At 36.8% G+C, this 22,338-nt stretch overlaps 1 protein-coding gene and 2 pseudogenes across 2 annotated transcripts; all 3 read left to right on the plus strand.

The window, feature by feature from the left end:
* Positions 1-293: 293 nt before the first annotated feature.
* LOC149003612 (AP2-like ethylene-responsive transcription factor PLT1) lies at positions 294-3,978 on the plus strand. 2 transcript variants are annotated; one of them, XM_089137239.1, is made up of 10 exons: positions 294-707; positions 794-972; positions 1,051-1,414; positions 1,553-1,635; positions 1,757-1,765; positions 1,849-1,937; positions 2,180-2,253; positions 2,656-2,706; positions 2,803-2,879; positions 2,978-3,978. In XM_089137239.1, the coding sequence occupies exons 2-10, from the start codon at positions 837-839 to the stop codon at positions 3,697-3,699; spliced, it is 1,605 nt and encodes a 534-aa protein (XP_088993365.1). In that variant the 5' UTR covers positions 294-707; positions 794-836; the 3' UTR covers positions 3,700-3,978. The 2 variants fall into 2 exon arrangements, with proteins under 2 accessions (XP_088993365.1, XP_088993363.1); XM_089137237.1 differs by having other exon boundaries at positions 295-717; positions 2,978-3,977.
* Positions 3,979-8,571: 4,593 nt separating this feature from the next.
* On the plus strand, positions 8,572-9,258 carry LOC149003613 (zinc finger A20 and AN1 domain-containing stress-associated protein 5 pseudogene; annotated as a pseudogene).
* A 6,405-nt stretch (positions 9,259-15,663) lies between these two features.
* On the plus strand, positions 15,664-17,968 carry LOC149003614 (serine/threonine-protein kinase UCNL pseudogene; annotated as a pseudogene).
* Positions 17,969-22,338: the final 4,370 nt, after the last annotated feature.

Below are 22,338 nucleotides of genomic sequence, written 5' to 3' on the forward strand. Positions count from 1 at the left end.
ATGGAGACTTTTCTGCTAAGAGGGTTTTCACAGTCTGGGAATGCTGGGCTTTGAGGTGTCATTTATTACAGAAGCCGAGGAGTACTAGAGTTCCAAGAAACCAAATTGGAAAAAGAACTCAAAACACAGTACTTCAACCCACAACCCTTTATTTACACCAGTAGAAGAAGAGATCCTTGTGGCAAGTGAACATTTAAATGAGTCAAGACACCATTTAAATGGGTCCTGTATCTTGTTTACACATGTTGGATGTCTACATATTTTTGTAGAAATGTTATCTACAAATCCAAAATCTACATAGGATTCATGGGGTTACTGCCATAATATCTTACTAGAAAGACTAAAAAAGACTTAAGACCTCATGACCATTGGTCTCACCACTGTCATCTCACTGGTAAAGACAAAAACTCTATTACCTCCTTTGAATTGAATATTTTATGATAAGGATTGCAATTTGGTTTTGGGTGTTAGCCACCCAGAACAGCCAATGGGAATTGGTCGGCGACCTCTTACTTGAAGAGAGTTAAAAGAGCTGAAGAGAGTTGCTAAAACACCACAGCTAGTGCAGAGGGAGAGTGGGGATGAGAGAATGAGATACTCCTGCTAAAAACTTATCAAACCCCTCTCTCTCTCTCTCTTTCTCTCCCTCATCTGTCTTTCTCTTTCTCCAGTTCGGTGAAGACAAACCCTGATTCAAATCCTTCTCAGTTAAGTTTGGTAAACCTCTCTTTCTATCTTCTTACATTTTCCTATGCAACTCTTTTTCCCACTATTTTTCATGTCTTCTATGCAGATAATCCTGACATAAGACCAGGTCACTGTCACAGAAAGGCTCAATGAACTCCAACAACTGGCTATCATTTCCTCTTTCGCCTCCCCATTCCACCTTACATAACCTCCACGCACCTCAGGCTCATCAGTTCTCTTTAGGGTTAATGAATGATCCTGTTGATCACCCTTTCCAAATCCAAGGTAAATTCACCCGCTCAAATTCGTACGTATATTTTTCTGTATTTTCATTATCGTTCTTAACTCCTTTCTGTTTTGCAGAATGGAACTTGATTAATTCTACTGATGGTGATGAAGTTCCAAAGGTGGCAGACTTTCTTGGTGTATGTAAACCTGACAACCCACAAGATCTTCCAGCGTTTAACCAAATTACAGCAAATCAGTCTGACTATCACATCTTCTCTAGTGGTACTCAACAGGCAGCACCACACTCAGTGACTGCCACTGCTAATGAATATGATTCTACTGGAAGTGCTCATAATTTACAGTCATTAACACTGTCTATGGGTAGCACTGAAGGTACCAATGGTGAGAGCAGTAGTGGCAATACTGCTGTTGATTCAGCTCCAAGAAGGGCTGTAGATACATTCGGCCAAAGAACTTCAATATACCGAGGTGTAACAAGGTAGATATCATTTTACTTTTATATCTAAAATAACAAGGGAATAAATTTCTCTTTGATCTTATGTTTTCCTTTCCTCTTTTCTTTCTGAGAAAGGGGGAAATTTGTACATCTAAACTGATGGTTTTAGGATAAATGTAGGCATAGATGGACAGGTAGGTATGAAGCTCATCTGTGGGATAACAGTTGTAGAAGGGAAGGTCAAGCAAGGAAAGGTCGCCAAGGTGATGCTTCAGTATCCAGTTGTGTTGTTTTCATCGATCAACTTCATAATTTTAAATAATGTTACTGATTCTTCCTTTTATCATGACACCGGTCCTGCGGATTCGGCCTTTTCTCTTGCAGTCTACTTGGGTAAGTAATTAAAGTAACTAAATCTTATACATCATGTCTTGTTTAACTCAAATCTGTTCCTATTATGGAATTTTCTTGCGCAGGAGGATATGATAAGGAAGAGAAAGCTGCTAGAGCTTATGATTTGGCAGCTCTTAAGTATTGGGGAACTTCCACAACAACAAATTTTCCTGTATGCCATTCTTGCTAGTTTTTGATATCCTGAAAAACAGTGTAATTAGATCTGGAATAGAATGTTCCAACTAAATTAGGGTTTCATAATCAGTTAATATATTGTACACAGTAACCCTATATTCATAGGGTAACAGACAGGAAAATTATTTCCTTCTGCATTATTAATGGTCGGCATCTATTTTTAAATTTACTCATTGATCTTCTGATTGATGGCTGAGGAATGTCCATATCTTGTTGCAGCTAAGTAATTATGAGAAGGAACTGGAGGAGATGAAGCATATGACAAGACAAGAATTTGTTGCATCCCTTAGAAGGTAGGCTCTACTTTTATAATATGATTGGTTTTTCAATGTAATCTTAAGCATATAAAATTAACCATACATCCAAATTTGCTATACAACCAACCATCATTAGACAAACTGGCGCAATTAATTAATTGCTAAAGTTCTGTAATTATTTCTGTTTAATTTTTTTTTCTATCCTTAATCGGAGTTTTCGTCTTCACTAATCTGCTTGAATTGTCATTGGTGAGTCTGAACTTCACATATATAATTCAGGAAGTAATGTTGATTCTTCTCCTATAACAGTACTTTCTAGGGTTAGGGTTTTCTCTCAATCATTGTTCTGGTTGTTAATTTTCTTTCAAGGATATCTGTGAGAATTACTTCGAATTTAATGTCATTCTCCCAATTCCTTTTCTACTCATGAATTATTAGGAAGAGCAGTGGCTTTTCAAGGGGTGCATCCATGTATCGTGGTGTCACAAGGTAACATAGAGTATCTTTCTCTCTGGCTCTCTTGTTCTCCTTTTGTGTGTGTGTGTGTTTGCGTGCGCGCATCTAAAATGTAAGTCCTTTGCATAGGCATCATCAACATGGAAGATGGCAAGCAAGAATTGGGAGGGTAGCAGGAAACAAGGACCTCTACTTAGGCACTTTCAGTAAGTAACATAGATCATTAAATAAAAGATTGTAAGGAAGCTAGGAGGAAAGAACCATAGCTAGCTAAACATGGTATTATATGTTTGTGGATGTACAGGTACAGAAGAAGAAGCAGCAGAAGCATATGATATTGCTGCTATAAAGTTTAGAGGGCTCAGTGCAGTGACAAATTTTGACATAAACAGATATGATGTGAAGACCATTCTTGAAAGCAGATCACTACCAATCAGAGGTGGAGCAGCCAAGCGTATAAAGGAGTCACAAGTGCTTGAGGCATCAAGAAAGAGAGATGAAATGAATGCACTCAGCTCCAGTTTCTACAGTGGAAGCTCAAGTAATTTTCAAACTGGGTACGCTTTGTTGCCACCATCTTTTGAACAACCTCAACCCTTACTTTCCCTACAACCCCAGCAGAACACTCAGTACAACCAGAGCTCCCAATTTCAACAGAACTACATTCATACCTCAACCCAGTTGCCTCAATCCAGTCCTCCTTTAATCCATTCTAGCCAGGAAACCCAGTTCAATCAAAATTACTTCCTTAATGGTATGATGAACATGGGCCAATCATCCATCTCTATAATGGATAACAATAATGGAAGCTCTAACAGTAACTACAATGGAGGGTACCTTGAGAATGGTATCATTTTAGCTGCAAACTCATCTTCTGCGAGCTCAGTTGCAGGCATGGGATCCACATCTGATCTTGGGTTTGTTAAGAGTGAGTATAACATGAACACAGGAGGTTATGGTGGCTGGTCAGTGGACCCGGTTCAAGGATCAAGCCATGGTGTTTTCCCAATGTGGAATGATAACTAACTTGTCTATCTTGTTTATGGAAAGCCAAAGGTAACCTTCAGATTTTGTTTAATGTTCTAATTATCTTTCTAAGAGAGACTATGTCATCAACAATATTTATTATTCAGTTTTATTGGATAATTTGAATATCTCAAAAACCCTAGATGCTTAGGATATGCTCTTAGTCCTATACATAAGTAATGCATGCTTGTGCTGGAAAAAATTTAGATACCCATGATAAAGATAGATTAGGGTTAGCAATTAATTCTCTCTTTTTCTGGTGTCAGAGGTCTTTAGGGTCAAAATTTCCTTCTTGTATGGGCTAAAGATTTGGTAAATTGCCTACAGTGAATGTTAGCACGATTAGAAATTTATGATTTTTCCTTTTTTTATGTTGAAGAAGAAAATTTGCATTAAAATCAAAATAGTCATGCATACTTTCACGACATGTATCATATTATTATAGAGGAAATCTAGATAAATTGACTCATCAATAAAATAAAAAAAATAAAAATAAAAAAAAAAAGAGGGAGGTTTTCATGGGTACTAATCCTCTACAGCGTTTAAGTCTAGTGGCAGAACAATTTTTATTTGCAGCAGTCACTCTTGGTTGCTGCCAACAGTGTTGATCACACCACGTAGGCAAAAATGATCGAACGATTGAGAATCAAATGGCGGTGGTTTACTTGCAAATATAATTTTTATTTTAACATTTTAAGGGTTTAAAGTTTACTAATTTACAAAATGAGATCATTCATTTACCCGATTCCCAAATCCGAGGAATCAGAGACATAATCTCTTAGCATCAAACTCCATATGTGATTTCTGGATAATCGTTTGTTTCTACAGATTTGCGCAACCCCTATTTTGTCAGCATCTCATAAAATGTCAGCGCTGCTCTGGTGTGGTTTTCTGTTGTCCTCTATTATATGTGTCAATGGTTCAAGTTTTCTGAGAGACTTTTAGGGTTGGAGGGTTATTTGTTAGAAGGTTGAACTGGAGAGGTCCAAACGAACTTTTATGGTTTACTCATCTCTGTTCATGGAAGCCAGTTCATGATCCTGTCCTGCAATTTTAATTGAAATCTCTAAGAGGCTAAAAGATCAATCTCCTCCCACTAATGTGTAGAGAGTTTCCTGGACTGAAACTATCAGATTTCTCCCATAATGTTGATTTTTATATTTCTGTTTCTCGAATTTCTTTGATTTATCTTATTCTTACTAGATCTCTTGTCACCTAGTAAGAAATTTGGTATAAGTTTTTGAGGAAAGAAACTGGAATAGGTTTATTATTGGGATAATTACTATTGCTCCCATGAAGTTTGATTTTATTACTAATAAAACTCTATTCTTTACGAAATTACTATTGCCCCCTTCCTTATAACGGTGTTAAGTAGCCGTTAAGTTTGAATATGTAATGTCTAATTTGTCCTTCGTTAAAATTAAGAAATCAAAAGACGATGCTACCCCATTTATAAAAACCAAATTAAACGTCAATTTTACCCTAAACTTCATTTATTTTGAATTAATGAAATGGGCAAAATCCAAATCCGATTTGATTTCCCACCTTCACTAAACTTCATTTATTTTGAAAATAATTTAGGTGATATTCAGTTTCCAATTTGAGTTGAATTCGATTTTCTTTTCTCTTCGGTTTCTATTTGAGTTTTATTCAATCATTCTTTCTTTATTTTGTATTTTTTTTTTAGAATAAAATGGATTATAATGATTTTTTTGTCCATAGTTAATTAAGAGTACTACTGTAACTTGACAAAAGAATAAATAAGTAAAGAGATAAATATAAGGGTATTTTGGGGGTTTTTGAGAAAATATAAAGATGCCACATCATTAGTAAACTAATGGAACTTAACAGTAGGGGGGACAATAGTAATTATAAACAAAGTTGAAGGTTGGATCAGTAATTTTGAAAAGTACAGGGGATACAATAGTAATAAAATCAAAGTACAGGGGGTCAATAGTAATTATCCCTTTATTATTTTAATTTTAAGTAATTATTGCAGTTTTAAAGCCTTATTGAGATCTTCTAGGATGTTAGAGCAGTAAAAAATGGATTTACTAATGATTTTGTAAATTAGTAAATTCAAACTCTTGAAATGTAAAAATAAAAAATTATATTTACAAGTAAACTTTTACCATTTGATTTTCGACAAGTTAATCATATTTTACTTACGCGGTGTGATCAATACCGTTGGAAGCAGTCAGCAATAGTCAACGGCTGCTGCAAATAAACATCCATTGAAATGGTATGGAAAATTCTCCCCCAAGTCAAGCCTTCCAGAATCTCCTCTTATCATTTGAATATTGACTACATAATTATCATATAAAAGTTCTCTCTATCAAAGTTGACTCATCATTCATCATGCCATATGCCCTTATCTAGTCTAGTAATAAATGGACCAAATGCTAGATGTGAATTGTGATTCCAGTTCTACCTCATCTTAACATTGTGACATTTAGCACCTGCTGTCAAAGGTCGAGATCTGCTTTACAGATGATTGAAAACGAGACGGACAGTCTAGATCAAAATCTCAATCGACCGTTGACAGTATAGTGCTGTGCATTTAATGCACAACATGTAGTTGAGCCCCATCTAACAGTCAAATGTGGGGAATATAGGACCAAGGTTTTAAGTATCGGTATTGAATATTGTATCGGTCAAGTGATTTTAAGAGACGTATCGTCCTGTATCAAGTATTGTATCGCTCTAGCCAATGTATTAAACCTTGTGTATGACAGAAAGGATCATGATTCACGCCCCCACCATCATCTCGATTGATAGAAAACGTGTCTTTTTGTCATTTGAAGAATTGAACACGTTGGAGCATCTCTGATGTGACGTGTTCAATTTGCGTCATATTTTTAGTTTTTTAGAATTAGGAATCTGCATTTTTATGTGACCATAATAAAAAAATATAAAAAAAAAAGAAAAGAAAAAGGAGGAGGCAGTGGTAGGTGGCAAGTGGTAAGGGGAGAGCAACGTGGTGACAGTAATCATCTCAAATTTGACGGCGTCGTCGGAGAATCTCAGTTTGATGACCACGTGTTCATTTATTATTGGCTGAGTTTGATGATGGAAACTCTGAATTGTGGGACCCAATTGAGACACCCCCACGGCCCCACCATGAGCCGCATCTTACATCCTTTCCGTTTCGTGGAGTTCAATTGTCAACCCATCCTTTTCCAACTGGTAAGAGTGGAGTCTTCCCATTAATCTTCCATGTGGGATCCACCACGCAAATGGGAAATGAGCTGGCCAATTTCAAGCACGTGACTGGGAACAAGATACCTAATATCTTGCTTAGCTGGCAGGAAAGAAACAATAGCCGAGCGACACGCAAGCCTAGGACCAAATGTCCACGTGTAAGCCTGGTATGACATAATCCACAGACAGCGATCATTGTGAATAGAAAATTTTGTCGGTCAGATCAGACGGCTAAAAGCTGGACGTGTTGCAGAGGACAAAATTACAGCAAAAAGTTCCGTCACAAATCGGTGGGCAACTGGGACTAGCACAATTACATTCTTACCCCTTACCTGACTCACCAGTCACCACCGGCCCATCTCTTGAACATGTATTTTAAACACGGTTGCTTTTCAACTTGGCCCACTTGAGCCTGACTCTTCTGGGGTTGCGGATCGCAGGTCTGTTCTGTGTTCCTCGCGGTACTCAGTCCTTCCTAAACTCATTATAATATACCGTAGCCGGCCCGACCGTAAGCAACTTTAGGTACATGGATTGGTCTAATTTAATCGGACCAATACTAGAATTCGTTTTCTCCCTTCTTTTTCTTTTTTGGAGAGGGGGGGTGTTTTGGTGGTTGGCTTCGTCGGACTGAATCATGTGTTAATCTTTCCACAAGTCTTGATTAAAGTAGAGATCTATGTTTCCCTCATACCTTTCTATCACACATTAAAAGAGAACCACCTCTGATTTTTTCTTATCAAAATACATCCTTCTTCTCAAGGTCAACGTCAAAATTTAACATCAAGGGAGGGCAAATAAATATTTCATTTGAAACATAATGACTTTTTTATCCGTTGTCCTTATAGTTAAAACTTTTTTCCATTACCAACGAGGGTTGGTCCAAAGTGGTAAGCAGCTTAGGTGTGCGACCCGGGTCGAACACCGGATTAATCAGGGCAAAGCCTTGAAAACCGGGGTTGGCAAACCAAAAAAAAAGACTTTTTTCCATTTAGGAAAACTAAATATTAAGATTTCACACTTGAAATAAAGGGCTAAAGGGTAGTTTCAAAAAGTCTTAAGGGGAGGGTGCAAAAGATTAAGGGCAAACGAGTGCTAATATTTTACACATTGAAAAAGGGCTAGAGAGAATAATTCAAAATTGGGTAGGAGAGAGGAAATTTTCACAAAATGAGCCTAAGGGGGCGGCTGACATGAGGAACCATGGCCCTCTGCGGCAAAAACCTTGCCATATATATCTTCTAATATATGGTAGAGTGGTAGAAAGATGTGAGGGGAGCATAAAGGTGAATCTCCTTTCTAATATATAGTGGAGAAGTATGAGAGACACACTAACATCTACCTGTTAGGCTAGAGGGACCAGATTCATTTTGAACACCCAATATTAATTTTTTGCTTGATTAGGGGTAATTGGGTTGGGGATGTGGACGAACCGGATGGGTTCAACCGTATAATCCTGGTACATGCACTTGTAATGAATCCAGTACCAATTATTAATTATTTCCGTTTGGCCATGGTTACAAGTCAGAACACGTCAGAGCCGATCGAGAAAGGAGAAAAGCTTATCCGAGGGCAGAACCGTAAACTAACTTTGAGCCAACGTCTGATCCGCGTTCCAAAGTGGCCCAAATGCCGACCTTTGAAACCCATAAAAGAAGCCCATCTCCTAACCTTATCTTTCGTTCCCCAACCAACTCCTTTGGGTCTCAGGCTTCAAGCCTCCTTCAATCCTAACCCTTTTGCCTGTTTTTCAGATCGAAAAGAAAATCTTCATCAAAAAATGGCTCAAAGAGAGAAAGAAGAAACTGAATTCAAGGTTCATGAAACCCTAACCCTCTGCACCAACGGCTGTGGTTTCCCTGGTAATCCAGCCACCAACAACATGTGCCAGAACTGCTTCAAAGCCACCGGAGAAATCCTCAAGCCTCTCAACTTCTCCTCATCTTCTTCTTCCCAGGACAATAAACCTAGATCCAGCTCCTCTCGATCTTCGGCAAGATCTGATTCTAAGTCCGGTTCGATGCCGGCGGTGGTTCGAAGGGAGCCAACGATAGTAGCGACCGCGGCGGCGGCGGCGGCAGATGCAGTATCTGTGGAGAGGACGGTGAATCGATGTTCCGGTTGCCGGAGGAAGGTTGGATTGACGGGATTTCGATGCCGTTGCGGCGATTTGTTCTGTTCGGAGCATAGGTATTCCGATCGCCATATGTGCAGTTACGATTATAAAGCTGCAGGTCGTGAGGCCATCTCTCGTGAGAATCCGGTCGTCAAAGCTGCGAAGATCATTAGACTCTGAACGATGAACCAGGAAACTGAAATCTTTGTATTTTATTTTTATAAAAAATGAATTTAGTTGAAGCACACGATTTGGAGACTTTGATATTTTCCTTCCCTTCGACCATGGTTATTTTAGTTGCAGATACTCATATGATATGATGATGAGATTCTCTCTCGTTTGGTTGTTTCGATCGATTTTGATTTTGAAAATGTATTTGGTTGACGAAGTGGATGGCATGCGAGCCTAAATTCGAAGAAGGGACAGGGGTATAAAGGTCATTCAAGAATAATGGTATTAACTTTTTAGTGCAGAGAAGGAGAACCGTTCAAATTGCTGATTTCTGACAGCAGTGGCGTGTGTTGGAAACCAACAAACCAATTCGACCGGAGAGTGCCCTATTTGCCCTTGCCATTTAATTTTATTCCCTTTTAAGTTTGCGCAAAGCCGTGAACCATGTCCGCGTGGGCGTGTACTAAAATTCCAAGGTTGTGGGACCCGCATGGAATCTAAGACTATATTACACGTGGACCATTCTGCTCTTTGGGAGGCACATTCAGTGGAATGTCGCTCTCAAGTGAAAGTTAAAAGTAGACAACTGAACCAAATGGTAAACACCTTGGTCCGCTTAAGCATAGTTTTGGTATCGAAAACTTTTGGTTGCAAAAAATTTTCACTGGGAGACTCACCCAACATAGTCAGGTGTGCAACCCGGGTCGAACACCAATCAAGGCAAAGCCTTGAAAATTAAGATTGGCAACCAAAAAAAAAAGAGAGTAAATAACTGATAAAAAAATTGTTGCTCCAAAATCTAACCTAGGCCAAGTGGTTCACCATTCGACTAATTTTAGTTTCTAAGAAACAAAATAAAATGAGTGTGTGAGGCGAGGCCAAGTGGTTCACTATTTGACTAATTTTAGTTTCTAAGAAACAAAATAAAATGAGTGTGTGCCGCCTCAGGGACGGAAAGCCTCCTCCAATAAATAAATTAGAATTTAGTGAACATAAATCCTCATATACTTCAAGAAGACGAAGAGAGAATGTCTCCTTGGATGGTTGCAGGAGAGTAATGACCTTGATTAATATTCTTTGACTTACTTCAATTCGTGTATAGTATTTGTTTATATACCAAGTTAATATCTCTAAGGTGGTGAAAATGGATTGTAACCCTTGGATTTCTTGATCTCAAAAGGATATGAATGGTCAGAAATAGACTGAATAAAAATTCCACGTCAACAGGGATGTTCATTTCTATTTTTCTTGTCAAAATTTAGTAGTAGAAAGGTATAAAGAAAGCATATACATCTAGCCCAATGAATAGAGAATCCCAACACACAATTATTTGGGGCACATTTGGATCTAACTCCTATTTTCCATTTTGGCAAATCTTTTGGCAAATTAAACAAGAAATCTACGTTTGATTGCACTCGAGAACTCTTGTTCATTACCAACTAAGCAATTCTTTGATGGTAAATAAAATATATTTTTTTGGGTTGGTGAAACAAAATATCAAAGATATTGGCTGATTGACCACGCAAGCCAGATTGACCATTAGTTTAGATTAGAAAGCATTTATTGAAAATATTTCAATAGGCTTATCTCATTATCCCTGTGTCTGAGTCACCAATAACCCATTTGGGCATCAGCCCAGTCCACTATAGCATGGGTAGTGAATGAGGCCTAAAAAATGAGGGGCCCAATAAACTCTACTTGAAAAAGCCCAATCCCTGGTTCTATCCCAGTAGGGCTTGCTGTTTTTGTTCTGTTTGTGGTAATGGTTATTTTTCTAAACAAAATTTGCAAATTTCAGAGAAGCAATGGTAACGTTAGTATCTAAGACTCATTATTGGGTAAAATCTACACTTCCTATATTGTCTAGGTTTTCTTTCTTATGTTCTCATTTATGATTACATTCAAGGGTTTTCCTTATGGTTGTTGGTAAATGAAATTTTTTCTCTTTCTTTACCTAAAATGATTTCGGCCCTTTAACCTATAAATTAGTCGTTTTGCAAGTTTAGAGTATCTCACAATACAATATGATTAGTCAATACGTATTCGTATTAGATACAATCGTTACATCTTTTTCCCTCCTTTTTTAAAGGATATGTATAAAAATTGTACTAAAACATATTGAGAAGTATATTACTATATTTAATACAAGAAGATATGTCTCTTAAAATACGATATCCATACCAATACTTTAGACTTTAATGATTTTATGACATTTCATTGGTCAAGTAATGAAGTATCAATGAAAAAAAGGTAAGAAAGCTGAAAAAGTGAAATCAAAAGGTAGAAGGGACCTCAGTCATTCAGTATGAACATGTACAAATACAGACTAGCCTCATAGCTAGCTAGCTGGTTTGCACCATCACATTCAAAAGTGAAGTCTCTGCCAACCATTGTAAACCATCATAACCCATAAAGTGATTTTCTCATGGTTTGAAGTGCTAGCTTTTTCTCATGAAAAAGTTTCAAACCTCAAAGCATCTTATTTCCTCAAGCCTTGGATATTCTGGGCAACAATGCTTCAGTGATGAAACTGGTCCCAAAAATATTTTCACTACTCATTAATCAAACCTTACAATGAGTTATATGAAAAGTAGAGTCAACAATACTTCTTCAATACTAATATCTATAATCACGAAGATGCGGGTTTGGATCTTCTCTCTGTCAAGATAGAGGTCTGTGCTCCCATCATATATTAAGAGGAGTAGAGGAGAACCCAGTAGAGAGTTCACTCTTTATCAGTACTTACATGTGGATCTCACCCCTATTATGCAATGAAGTAATATAAAAAAAAGCATAGATTTCTACCGATTGAAAGGAAAAAGATGAGTTTATCACTGATTTTTATGAGAGCTTTACTTTATTTTTACCTGATTATAATCAATTTTGACTGGGTTATAATTTATGGAATCAAAGCTCATTCAATGGTTTGAATTGAAAAACCAATCATTTCAAGTCAGTTGGTGAACAGTATTACATTAAACCTTTGTTCTATGGACAGGGGAAGAGATATTTCAATAAACTTTAGTTAAGTAAACAGGTATTTGATGCTTATTGTCTCTCTTGTGAACAACATAACTATTATATTCTCTGTTCACTTATTCCTAAAACTTCCTTTATCTAATCCTCCTCCAATAGAAGCAATTTATACAAATTGGCTTCCAAACTGTTTATTAGACATCATCTCATTAGAAATTATTATAAAAGACAATTTCTTCAACAACCCAATAGTGTCTTTGGAACTATTAAATTTTAAGATGCTTGTAAGGTTTGTTTTCTTGTTTGTTTTACCTTTTTAAACACATCAAGAGAGGGTATCAGTTGTGTTGCATGATTCCCTGGTCAGGGAGACAATCTCTTTACCGAGTAGATTTGACTGTCTTATTTACGATACTTATGCAATTCGATTATCGAACTTTTTGTTATCGAAAATTGAAGAATTATTTTTTAAACATTGAACCATTACATTCAGATACAAGGCTTTTCTGTGAGATATTCAGTGAAATGAAGCAACATCAATTAAAATGTGAATGAATGTTACTTCCATTGCAAAATTTTATCAAACACATAAGCTACTACATATATATTATCCATCATGTCTCTCTTTAAATGATCAAGAACATCTTTCCGTGATAAAACAAAACATTCTTTCCTCAAATTTTTGTATTTGGTTCTTTCCAATAGTGAAATCATGGCCGACAATTGTCCTATCTAAGAATACATTCTCTCTCTTTTCTCTCTAAATGTTCATACATAACTTTATCTTTTAAAGTAGCTAAGCTGCAACCTTAGACATAGGTGAAGGAATATAAAGTGGTAATGCTTCTTACTTTAACTTGGGTGGGAACTAAAATTTTCTCCTACTTAATGATTTTAAACCAGAACACATTCGTATGAAACTTAGAAAGTTTAGGGTTTTGAAAATTTTTGAGTGGGACTATCATGTCCAAAGCACCATAAAAAAGAAAACATTACAAAAGTTTGTCACCTTAAAGTGAAGAAGAGTGGACCTGAGTTCGACCTCTCTTTCCCTCAAAGAATCCATTCTCTCTCACTAACACATAATTCCAAACAAAAAAGATAAACCTTATTTGAAAGAAAAAAAAAAAAAAAAAAAACCCTTAACAATGAATAAATTTGGTCAGGCATGTGGGTTTTTCATTAAAATATAAACAAATTATTTTTAAAAAATCATGTCTCTTCTAGGCATCTTTCTCCCAATTTGGAGTTTAGTTAGTAATTAATTGTGTTCTTGATGTTAAATAAGGGTTAGTTATAACTATACCTTAAGATTCTTTTTGCCTATGTTGAAGTGTACTTTGAAAGTATAATTATAATAGGTACTAATTACCTTATGTCCATAATTAAGTTTCGCCGATGAAGCCGATCATCAAATCTTCACGATTATAATAATAAAACTTTCAAATTTTAGTTGTAGAAGCCTAGAGGAGAAGATTACTTATTTGGAATGGGTACTAATCAATATTAACTACCACTTATAATGAACTAATAAGCCTGAAATGAATATTAGGCAAAGCTACATGGTTTGGAGAAAGTCTCTCTCCCTCTCTGAAATTTACCAAAAAATCTATTAAATACTATAAAGGACAAATTTTATTTTAAAAAAATATGTATGTATAGCAAAAGTTTTCTTAATTTGTATGGCACCAAATGGTATGGTAGGCATTATTATCAAGTGATATATCTAAATCAATCAAGTCTAGTGGAAACCCTAAAGTTGGATCTTAGCAATCTCATAATTCTAATTCAATAAATACATCAATCACCAAATATCATTATTGATATCCCCTTCAAGAATCTTCAAAAAACTTGAGAGACCCACATCAAGAACTACAGGAAAATTTTATATATTTTTAAGATTTTTTTGGATTCAAATGTGTTCATATAGCCAAGTTGACAGTCTATCTGCCCAAAACTAATGGTAGATCCCTTTAGTTGAATATTTTGGAGTTTTTTACTTTATATTTTTTTGTTATCATAATATATTCACAATATACAAAAGAAAAATATCATCAAAATTGTGCATGTAATAAGATATTCATCAATGAGAATAAAAAATGATTTATAAAAACATTTTCAGAATATTCTTAGATTGTTATACACATCAATCAATACCATTTGAACAATTGTTCCCAAAAAAAAAAAAAATCTAAGTAATTATATTATGGGAAGGTGGTGGTTGAATGGCAATGTAAATTGTTTGGCTGGACTGTCCTAAAAATCTTATCATTAAATTTGGTAGAATTAAATCTGAATCGTCCACCATAAACGGTTCATATTTAATTTAATAGATTTAGTGGTAGGATTTATTTATACAGCCATTCAACTATATTTATGCCTTATTTAGTTAAGATTATCTATTTATTTGATCTATGTTACACTAAGAATATTCCAATGTTGTTTTATATTCAAACTCCTATGTAAGACACTATGAGAAAGATAATCTATTCCTTTATTATATTTTAAGCTACATAAAAAATCAAACTCCTTGGTAAACAATATTGTCCAAGACAAAAGTGGCCAAGGCATATATGGCCTCATACATGTGCCATCCACTCTCTGGGATTGGGTGACTCATTTATGAATTTGGTAGGTGCAGTCAGGCAAATGCAGACTTCCAGGAATTCAATATCTTGCCAACCTGACTGTTATACAAGCAAATATTGTTATATACTTGATCAATGTTTCAAAAGCTCTGAAGTTGATGGTATAGAATGAATCAAACTTCTTAACTTATTCCATACTCGAGGATCTTACTACGGTGGTGTGTTTGATGCAATAGTGCCTGTGGTGCCCAGTGTTGGATGAATGCCACGTAAACTCCATTAAATCTCAGTTGTACAAAAGTAGCGTCTATCTGATGTTAGACACCATAGGCATTACCATGTTAGATGCAGAAGCATAAGGGTCAGCTTGCGCGCATCACGATTACATTCCTAATGGAGCTTTTATATAATTAATGCCGCCGAATGAATGCGAATCCAAGACCCCTAGGGAGGTTGGGCTTTTAACCGCTTTCATACTAGGCTAGCTCAATCTAACGGTATCAAAATGGACCCCACTACCTGTAATAGAAAACACCACACTGAAAATAGTAGTAACTGCCAACAATGAGATTATGGCAAATCCGATGTGGCATCCATACAAATTCAATTTTGTCTTTATCCATCCTATGTGTGGCTCAGATTTTTTAAAACCACTTCACACGTGTGCTTTATTCCTTCACTTCCTCAAAACCAACTCAACCAAACTAATCAAACCCGAAAAACGTGGAATCTGCCCTCGCTAATATACTTCTCATCTCACTCAAACTATTTAATCTCATCCCTCCAATTCACTATGATTCCAAGGAACAATCCTGAACCGTCGATTTTTGATACACAATAACACTTCGCCATCATCGCGTAAGAATAAAATGGAGAAACGAAGAATTTTTTTCTCATGATTTAAACATTCTCTGCTGCGACACAAAACCCATATTCTCTTCTCTTCCTTGTCTGCTTCTTTCTCATTCTCTCTGTGATTCTCAATTCTTCTCTTCTTCTTCTTCTCTGGTTTCTTCTGTGTTTGATGATGGAGAATACTTCACCGGCGTTAGACCTAGACAAGCTGAGAGCGATTAAGGTCTTGGGCAAAGGAGCCATGGGAACTGTGTTCTTGGTTCACGATCAAACAACAGACCCAGAAGCTCGTTTTCCTTTTGCTCTTAAAGTTGTAGAGAAATCAACCCTTTCTTCCAAATTCGACGGTGATCGACGAGCAAGATGGGAAGTTTCGGTTCTCTCACGCTTGAATCACCCTTTCCTTCCAACCCTTCTGGGTACCTTGGAGACCGACGAGTACATGGGTTGGGCGGTGCCGTACTGCCCAGGCGGCGATCTCAACGTGCTCCGCTACCACCAGACGGACCATGTGTTCTCCACCACCGTGATCCGCTTCTACGTAGCCGAAATTGTCTGTGCTCTCGAACATTTACAAAGCATGAACATTGTCTACCGTGATTTGAAGCCGGAAAACGTTCTGATTCAACAATCCGGCCACATCATCCTCGCCGATTTCGATCTCTCCAGAACCCTCAAACCTAGATCCGCTGCTTCGTCGCCGGATCCGGTAATGGAGATAGAAGAAGCTGCGGCGGCGGACGGTAAAGCGAAGCACCGGAGGAACTTGACGCGGCTTATCACGATGGTGACCGAGGTGGCGATGTTGAAGAAGGTGAAATCGGCTCGTGTCTCGCCGGTGAGTCGGAAGAGACCGAGTTTCACGAACGCAGGAGAACGATCCAACTCGTTCGTGGGAACGGAGGAGTACGTGTCGCCCGAGGTTGTACGAGGTGACGGACACGAATTCGCCGTCGATTGGTGGGCCCTGGGGATTTTAACGTACGAGATGCTTTACGGTACGACACCATTTCGCGGGAAGAACAGGAAGGAAACGTTTCGGAACGTTATAAGCAAACCACCTGAGTTCGTGGGAAAACGGACGGCTCTCACGGACTTTATCGAACGGTTATTAGAGAAGGACCCCACACAGAGGCTCGGGTACAACTACGGTGCAGCGGAGATTAAAAGACATCCTTTCTTCAGAGGGTTGAGATGGGATTTGCTGACGGAAGTTTTACGGCCGCCGTTTCTGGCGTTGAGAGACGAGACGGAGACGGAGACGGAGACCGTAACGAAGCGGAAAACAGATGGTGGGAGTGGGACCCACATCGACGAATATTACCGGAATCTTAAAGCTCCGCCGGTAGCTCCTCCATCGCCGTCGTCGGAATGCCGTGATCGGAGAGAGTTGTCGTTGTCGGAGTTCTGACCTATTTAACAGTGTAAGTGACTCACTCATTAACGTGACATTAATACCACAAAGAACGGCTAATAAAAGTGGATAATTTGTTAATGTTGCCCATTGTACATAAACGCAAAATGGAATCTTCAAACACAAGGATGTTTGATTAGAATAGAATAGAATAGAATAGCATAGCTTGTTTAAAGTTGATTTTCATCAAAGGGCACCTGTACTTCTACCTTTATGGTAGATACATGAGTTTTAGTATTTTGAGTTCTTGATATAGTGTTAGCTCTGATATTAATTGTTAGATATATAATTTGTGTATTAAAAGAATGTTATTTCGACTCGACCATTTGATTTTTGCGTGACAAGATGTGTATGTATCACATAGACATGAAAACAACATATACAAGTACAGCTATGATTATCCACCGTAGGAATGTGGCATGGGTATGATATCAATTTGGACCAAAAGGGAGGGAATATGAAATGGTAATCAAAGCGCCTCAAAAGGATAGAATATGGAAAAGTGATGAGCCGATTTCTGGTTTACCCATTGAACTGGTCGGGTTATCATGATTCATGACTTTGTTCAATTGGCTCATTGATGCTTTATTTTGGATAAAAGCATCCTTGTACTTCTGTCTTTGCTCAATGCTTGAGGCTTCTTCCAGCCAAAGGATGTCTACATTAGGGGAGAAGAGAAGAAAGAACACGTGAGAGGAATACAATCTTCTACCCAATGTATAAAGAATCGATCTCAGTTCGAAGTTAAAATGGGTGAAAGAATCTCATCTTTGTTAGTATTTAAAAGTGGGTCATATCCCTCTTGTGTGGTTAAGAAGCGTAAAAGGTTAAAGGAACCATCACTACCTCTGCTTGTCAACCCAGCCCTTAATCAGACAAAGGTTTTCAGCAGTAAGGCCAAGTCTTAATCGATTGTTGAAAATCAACAACACAAGCTAGTGGAACCAGGTTTAATAAATGATCAAACATTCAGTTTTTGACTTATACCTAAAGTTGTGGGGTACCAATGGCAGAAGCATATCCATTACAATCAATCAGGAAGTGAAAAATTCCTCTGGACAATCAAGCATACACCAAAATTCTGTTCCTTTGGATATTATTGATTGCATCAGGGGACTTAGAAAAGTCTCACACACAGTTTATAAATTTTTGTCCTTGTTGTCCTAGTCCTTGTAACACTGTTGGCGAAGATTAGAACATGTGATGTGTTCCTGTAAGTTCATGATCATCAGAAAACATATGGGCTGGCTGCCCATATCATATGTGGTTAGGGTTTGCCATTGATGTTATGAGTCTAAGTCATGTCTTCATCTATTCAGAAGATATTGGAAGTTTTCTTGATATTTAGAAGGTGGGTCTAGTGGCAGGTAATTTCTAGTAAGCTGAAGGAAGAAGATGAGTGAAGAGAAACCCCTTTAACCATTTGTATAATTTTTAAGAATAAAGTATTGGGGTACATTAATAATGTAAATTTTTGTTAACAATACATTTCAAAGTTGGTTTTGCAGCAATGGTTGCTGACTTGCTGTTGTTGATATATACCAAGTTTCTTGAAGTGGGTGATCTTCTATTGGGAAGGATTGTTTTGCACCTCAAAAGAGAAATGACAAGATATGCATTAACTTCTTTATTGTTCTTTCTCTATTTGCTATTAGTAAGAGCATTACTGCACTGATTTTACTCATGATCATTCTCTTCATACATAGTTTTTCATCAACAGCCTCAATTGCTAGCCACAGTTTAACTTTATATCTCATCTTGTGAGATTTTGAGTTGTTCACTGCTGCTGAAAAATCCTACTGATGATAAGTGTAAAGGTAGCTGTTGGGTTTATCACAGAATGTGGTTCATTGCTTCGAGACCTTTCAGCACAGGGCCTCCATGGTGAGTAATCAGTGGAGCTCCATTTTGGTACAGTTATTTAACTTCCATATCATTCTTCTGTCAATGCTTGCATAATTAACTTTACCGGAGAAAAACCCATGGAAATTAACATCTAAAACAAGAGGTTTCCGGGTGTTTGAGTAGCAAGTCATCAAGAAACCATTGTAAAAGGACAAATCTAAAAATTTGAAGCCAACTTGTTAGGCATCAATGGAGTTAAAGCATCCATGACCAAGGACTGAGCCCAACAGAGGCCCACAATGCCAAAACCAAATACAATAACACAATTAGCAAAGCACTGACCAAATGCTCCACAGCCCAAAAGGCCCCAAGGGCTGAAAGCAAATAGTTTTTTAAATGTCTTACAAATTCCACCATGCAAGAATTTCTTTTGATTCTACTTTCCCAAAGGCACTCTATTCTGATTTATCCTCACACTTCTTCACCGCACAATAGAAATGGGAGCCATGTAAAGCCCGATAAGATCTCATTTGTGATTCATTCGGTCAAAATTTGGAGGTGGGCCATCTCTATTTTGTGGTAAGAAATTAAAGAAAGACCGATCTCTACCATGACGGCTAGAGGATCCAAAATCAATCGGAAGTTGGTGCCTTCCTAGATTCTATGTCACCCTATCTCCTACTTGACATGGACATGCATTTTCAACTACCACCCATTACAGAACCTCACTGCATATCAGTAGAAAGATTGGGATCTTAACAAAAGGCTTTATAAAGAACTCAAACCTACCTTCATAGGGTTCATGTAGCTGAAAAAGACCCTAATATTTTTGCAAGAGTAGATATTTCTAGAGTTTAATTGGATTCAGCTAAGTCATCACCTAACCCTTGTTTAGGTATATGAACTGAACTTAGCTGAGAAATTTAAAAATGATAGCTAAGGTCTGAGTTGTAACCCTCATTATCCTTCCTTTAGTCATTAATTGTTGATTTTTCTGGTTTGACAAGTTAAAGTCAAAAGGTGGTTGATGTTAAGTAATGCTATGGAGTTTGTCAATTATGAGGGTACAGTAAGGTCTCATCTCTAGCTTATTATTAAAATCAAATATGGACTCCTAATGGTAGTTGGTGGAACAACCCCCGGGAAAAATGGTGCCACGTTACATATACCCACCTTTTTTTAATTTTGGGGGGGGGGTTGGTTGGTGGGGGGGGGGGGGGGGGGGGAAGGGAAAGATTTTTGTCAACAATAAAATGTTCACAACTGGTTGTATTTTTTTTTCCACCTTGCGGCGGTGCCGCCCTGTTGTCTTCTTTTTCTCTCCAAGAATATTTGGTGGATGAGTGAAGTATTGATAAGAGTCATGGTGACGGTGACAGTGATAATGATGACGGTGACGATGAAGATAGTTTTAGTTCCTTGCAAGCTCTCGACCCACATTGATCTATCTAAAGAACACAACTTATCTGCTACTCTAAGCATAGCTAAGTGAAAGAGTAAGGAAAAAGAAAACTACATCCATCTACAATGATAAATATTTATCTATTGTGATTTTGGTCCCCAATTTCCTTGGCGTGCCATTGTTATGTTTCTTATGATTGTCACCAAAGGAAAATCATCCTTTTTTTTAGGTGTAATCATGACAAAAGTAACATATATGGGTGCTTACACATATCATATGAAAAAATATATTTGAGGAATAGAAAACAGTTTTTTCTTCTTCTTGATAGTTATACTTAATAAAGATTCGTATTAATTTTATGATGGATTAAATTAAACAAACCCAACTGGCCAACCATCTATTTTCAATTTTTCATGCTCTTTGCACATAAAACATTCTATATTTAAGTTAATAACTAGTAGGGGAATTATTTAAATACAAAAGAAGAGATCTCATCAGCCTAGAATAATCTTTGCACATAGAATAATACTTCATTGATGTCATCTGAAAAATGTTTCCTTTCTATAAATAATGCATCATTTTCAAGGGGTGAAACATTGATGAGAGAATTTCTTTTAATAAAATTTTATTTTATTTATTTAAGAATCGAGGTTTGTCTGAGCCAGCTTACACGCAGATTAAGTACATTTTCAAAAATAACTATTACATATAATCTAAATATAAAGCGGAACTTTTCCCTTAAATTCGAAGAGATCGATTCAACACTTGACTTCGTACCATAACACCCTTGCCTACAAGTGCCAACCCATTTCCACAAACAAACATATATATTTACCCACAAAATGTTATGAGATATGGACCACATGAGAATGTCTCTAGTGATGTTCACATTAAGAAAAACCTGCCCCTTTTGTAGTTTTCTTACTGCTTCAAACTGCATTTTCCCTTAACTGTGTTATTTTTGGACTTTTGCTCATATTATTGAACTTCCATCATTCACATGACTCCTCTACTACTCTAGCAAAAATGATTTATGAGACCCTACTCTGCATTAAAACTACATTGTAAAGTACCATTTTGTGGCAGATCATTTATTTGAGATTGTTCTTTCGGTTGAGCTGTCCATACCAATCTTTTGCTTTTACATTTATGTAATTCAGATGTCACAGTTTGTACTAGCTAAGCTATAGTGATCAATGCATTTGTTTTCTACCCAAAAAAAACATGAAATACAATGTAAATTACCAGAATTGAAATACATTCTATATCCAAAATCTATTCTAGTAATAGATACTAAACACAACTCCAATTCTATATGCATTTTTACCCATAAAATGTTGTGGAACATGGACCACCTGGGAATATTTCTTGTGATGTTCTTTAATTTTGTAACCTATTTCTGGTGGCTTTCCCGTGAAGGAAAAGCTAACCCTTTAGTGGTTTTCTTACTGATATGGACTGCATTTTTCCTTAATGGCATTCTTTATTTGAACTTTTGCCCATTTTAATTACATGATTCCTCTTTCTCCCTCACATAAATGATTTTTTTTCTTTTGATACTTAAGAAGTTGACTTTTAAGACCTTAGTTTTTGCATCTAATCAGAAAAAAAGGTGAAGATGAAAGCAATGTTAGTTTTTTGCAATCTCTTGATTCTCATTGATCTATCTAAAGAACTCAACTTATCTACCACTCTAAGCATAACTAATGTGAAGGAGAAAGAGATTTGTAGAATGCGATTTTGGTCCCCAACAAAAATTATCATTTTTAGTTGCGTGCATATATGACGAATGTAACATATGAATACTTAAAAATATCATTTAAAAGTATATATTTTAGAAATAAAAAATAATCACTCTTCTTGATAGTTTTTCTTTTTTTTTCAATGAAGTTCTTCTTGATAGTTGTACTTGACAAAGATTTGAATTAATTTTATAATGAATTAAATAAACAAATGCAATTATCTATTTGCATTGTCTTTATAAATAGAGTATTCTAATTAAATTAATAACTAAGTAGGGGAATTGGGTAATTATTTAAAAAAAGCCACACACACACACAAATAATCCCAT

The sequence above is a fragment of the Hakea prostrata genome, chromosome 10 (assembly GCF_041222555.1).
Source record: "Hakea prostrata isolate BN-2017 chromosome 10, UWA_Hpros_2, whole genome shotgun sequence".
Classification (NCBI taxonomy): domain Eukaryota; kingdom Viridiplantae; phylum Streptophyta; class Magnoliopsida; order Proteales; family Proteaceae; genus Hakea; species Hakea prostrata.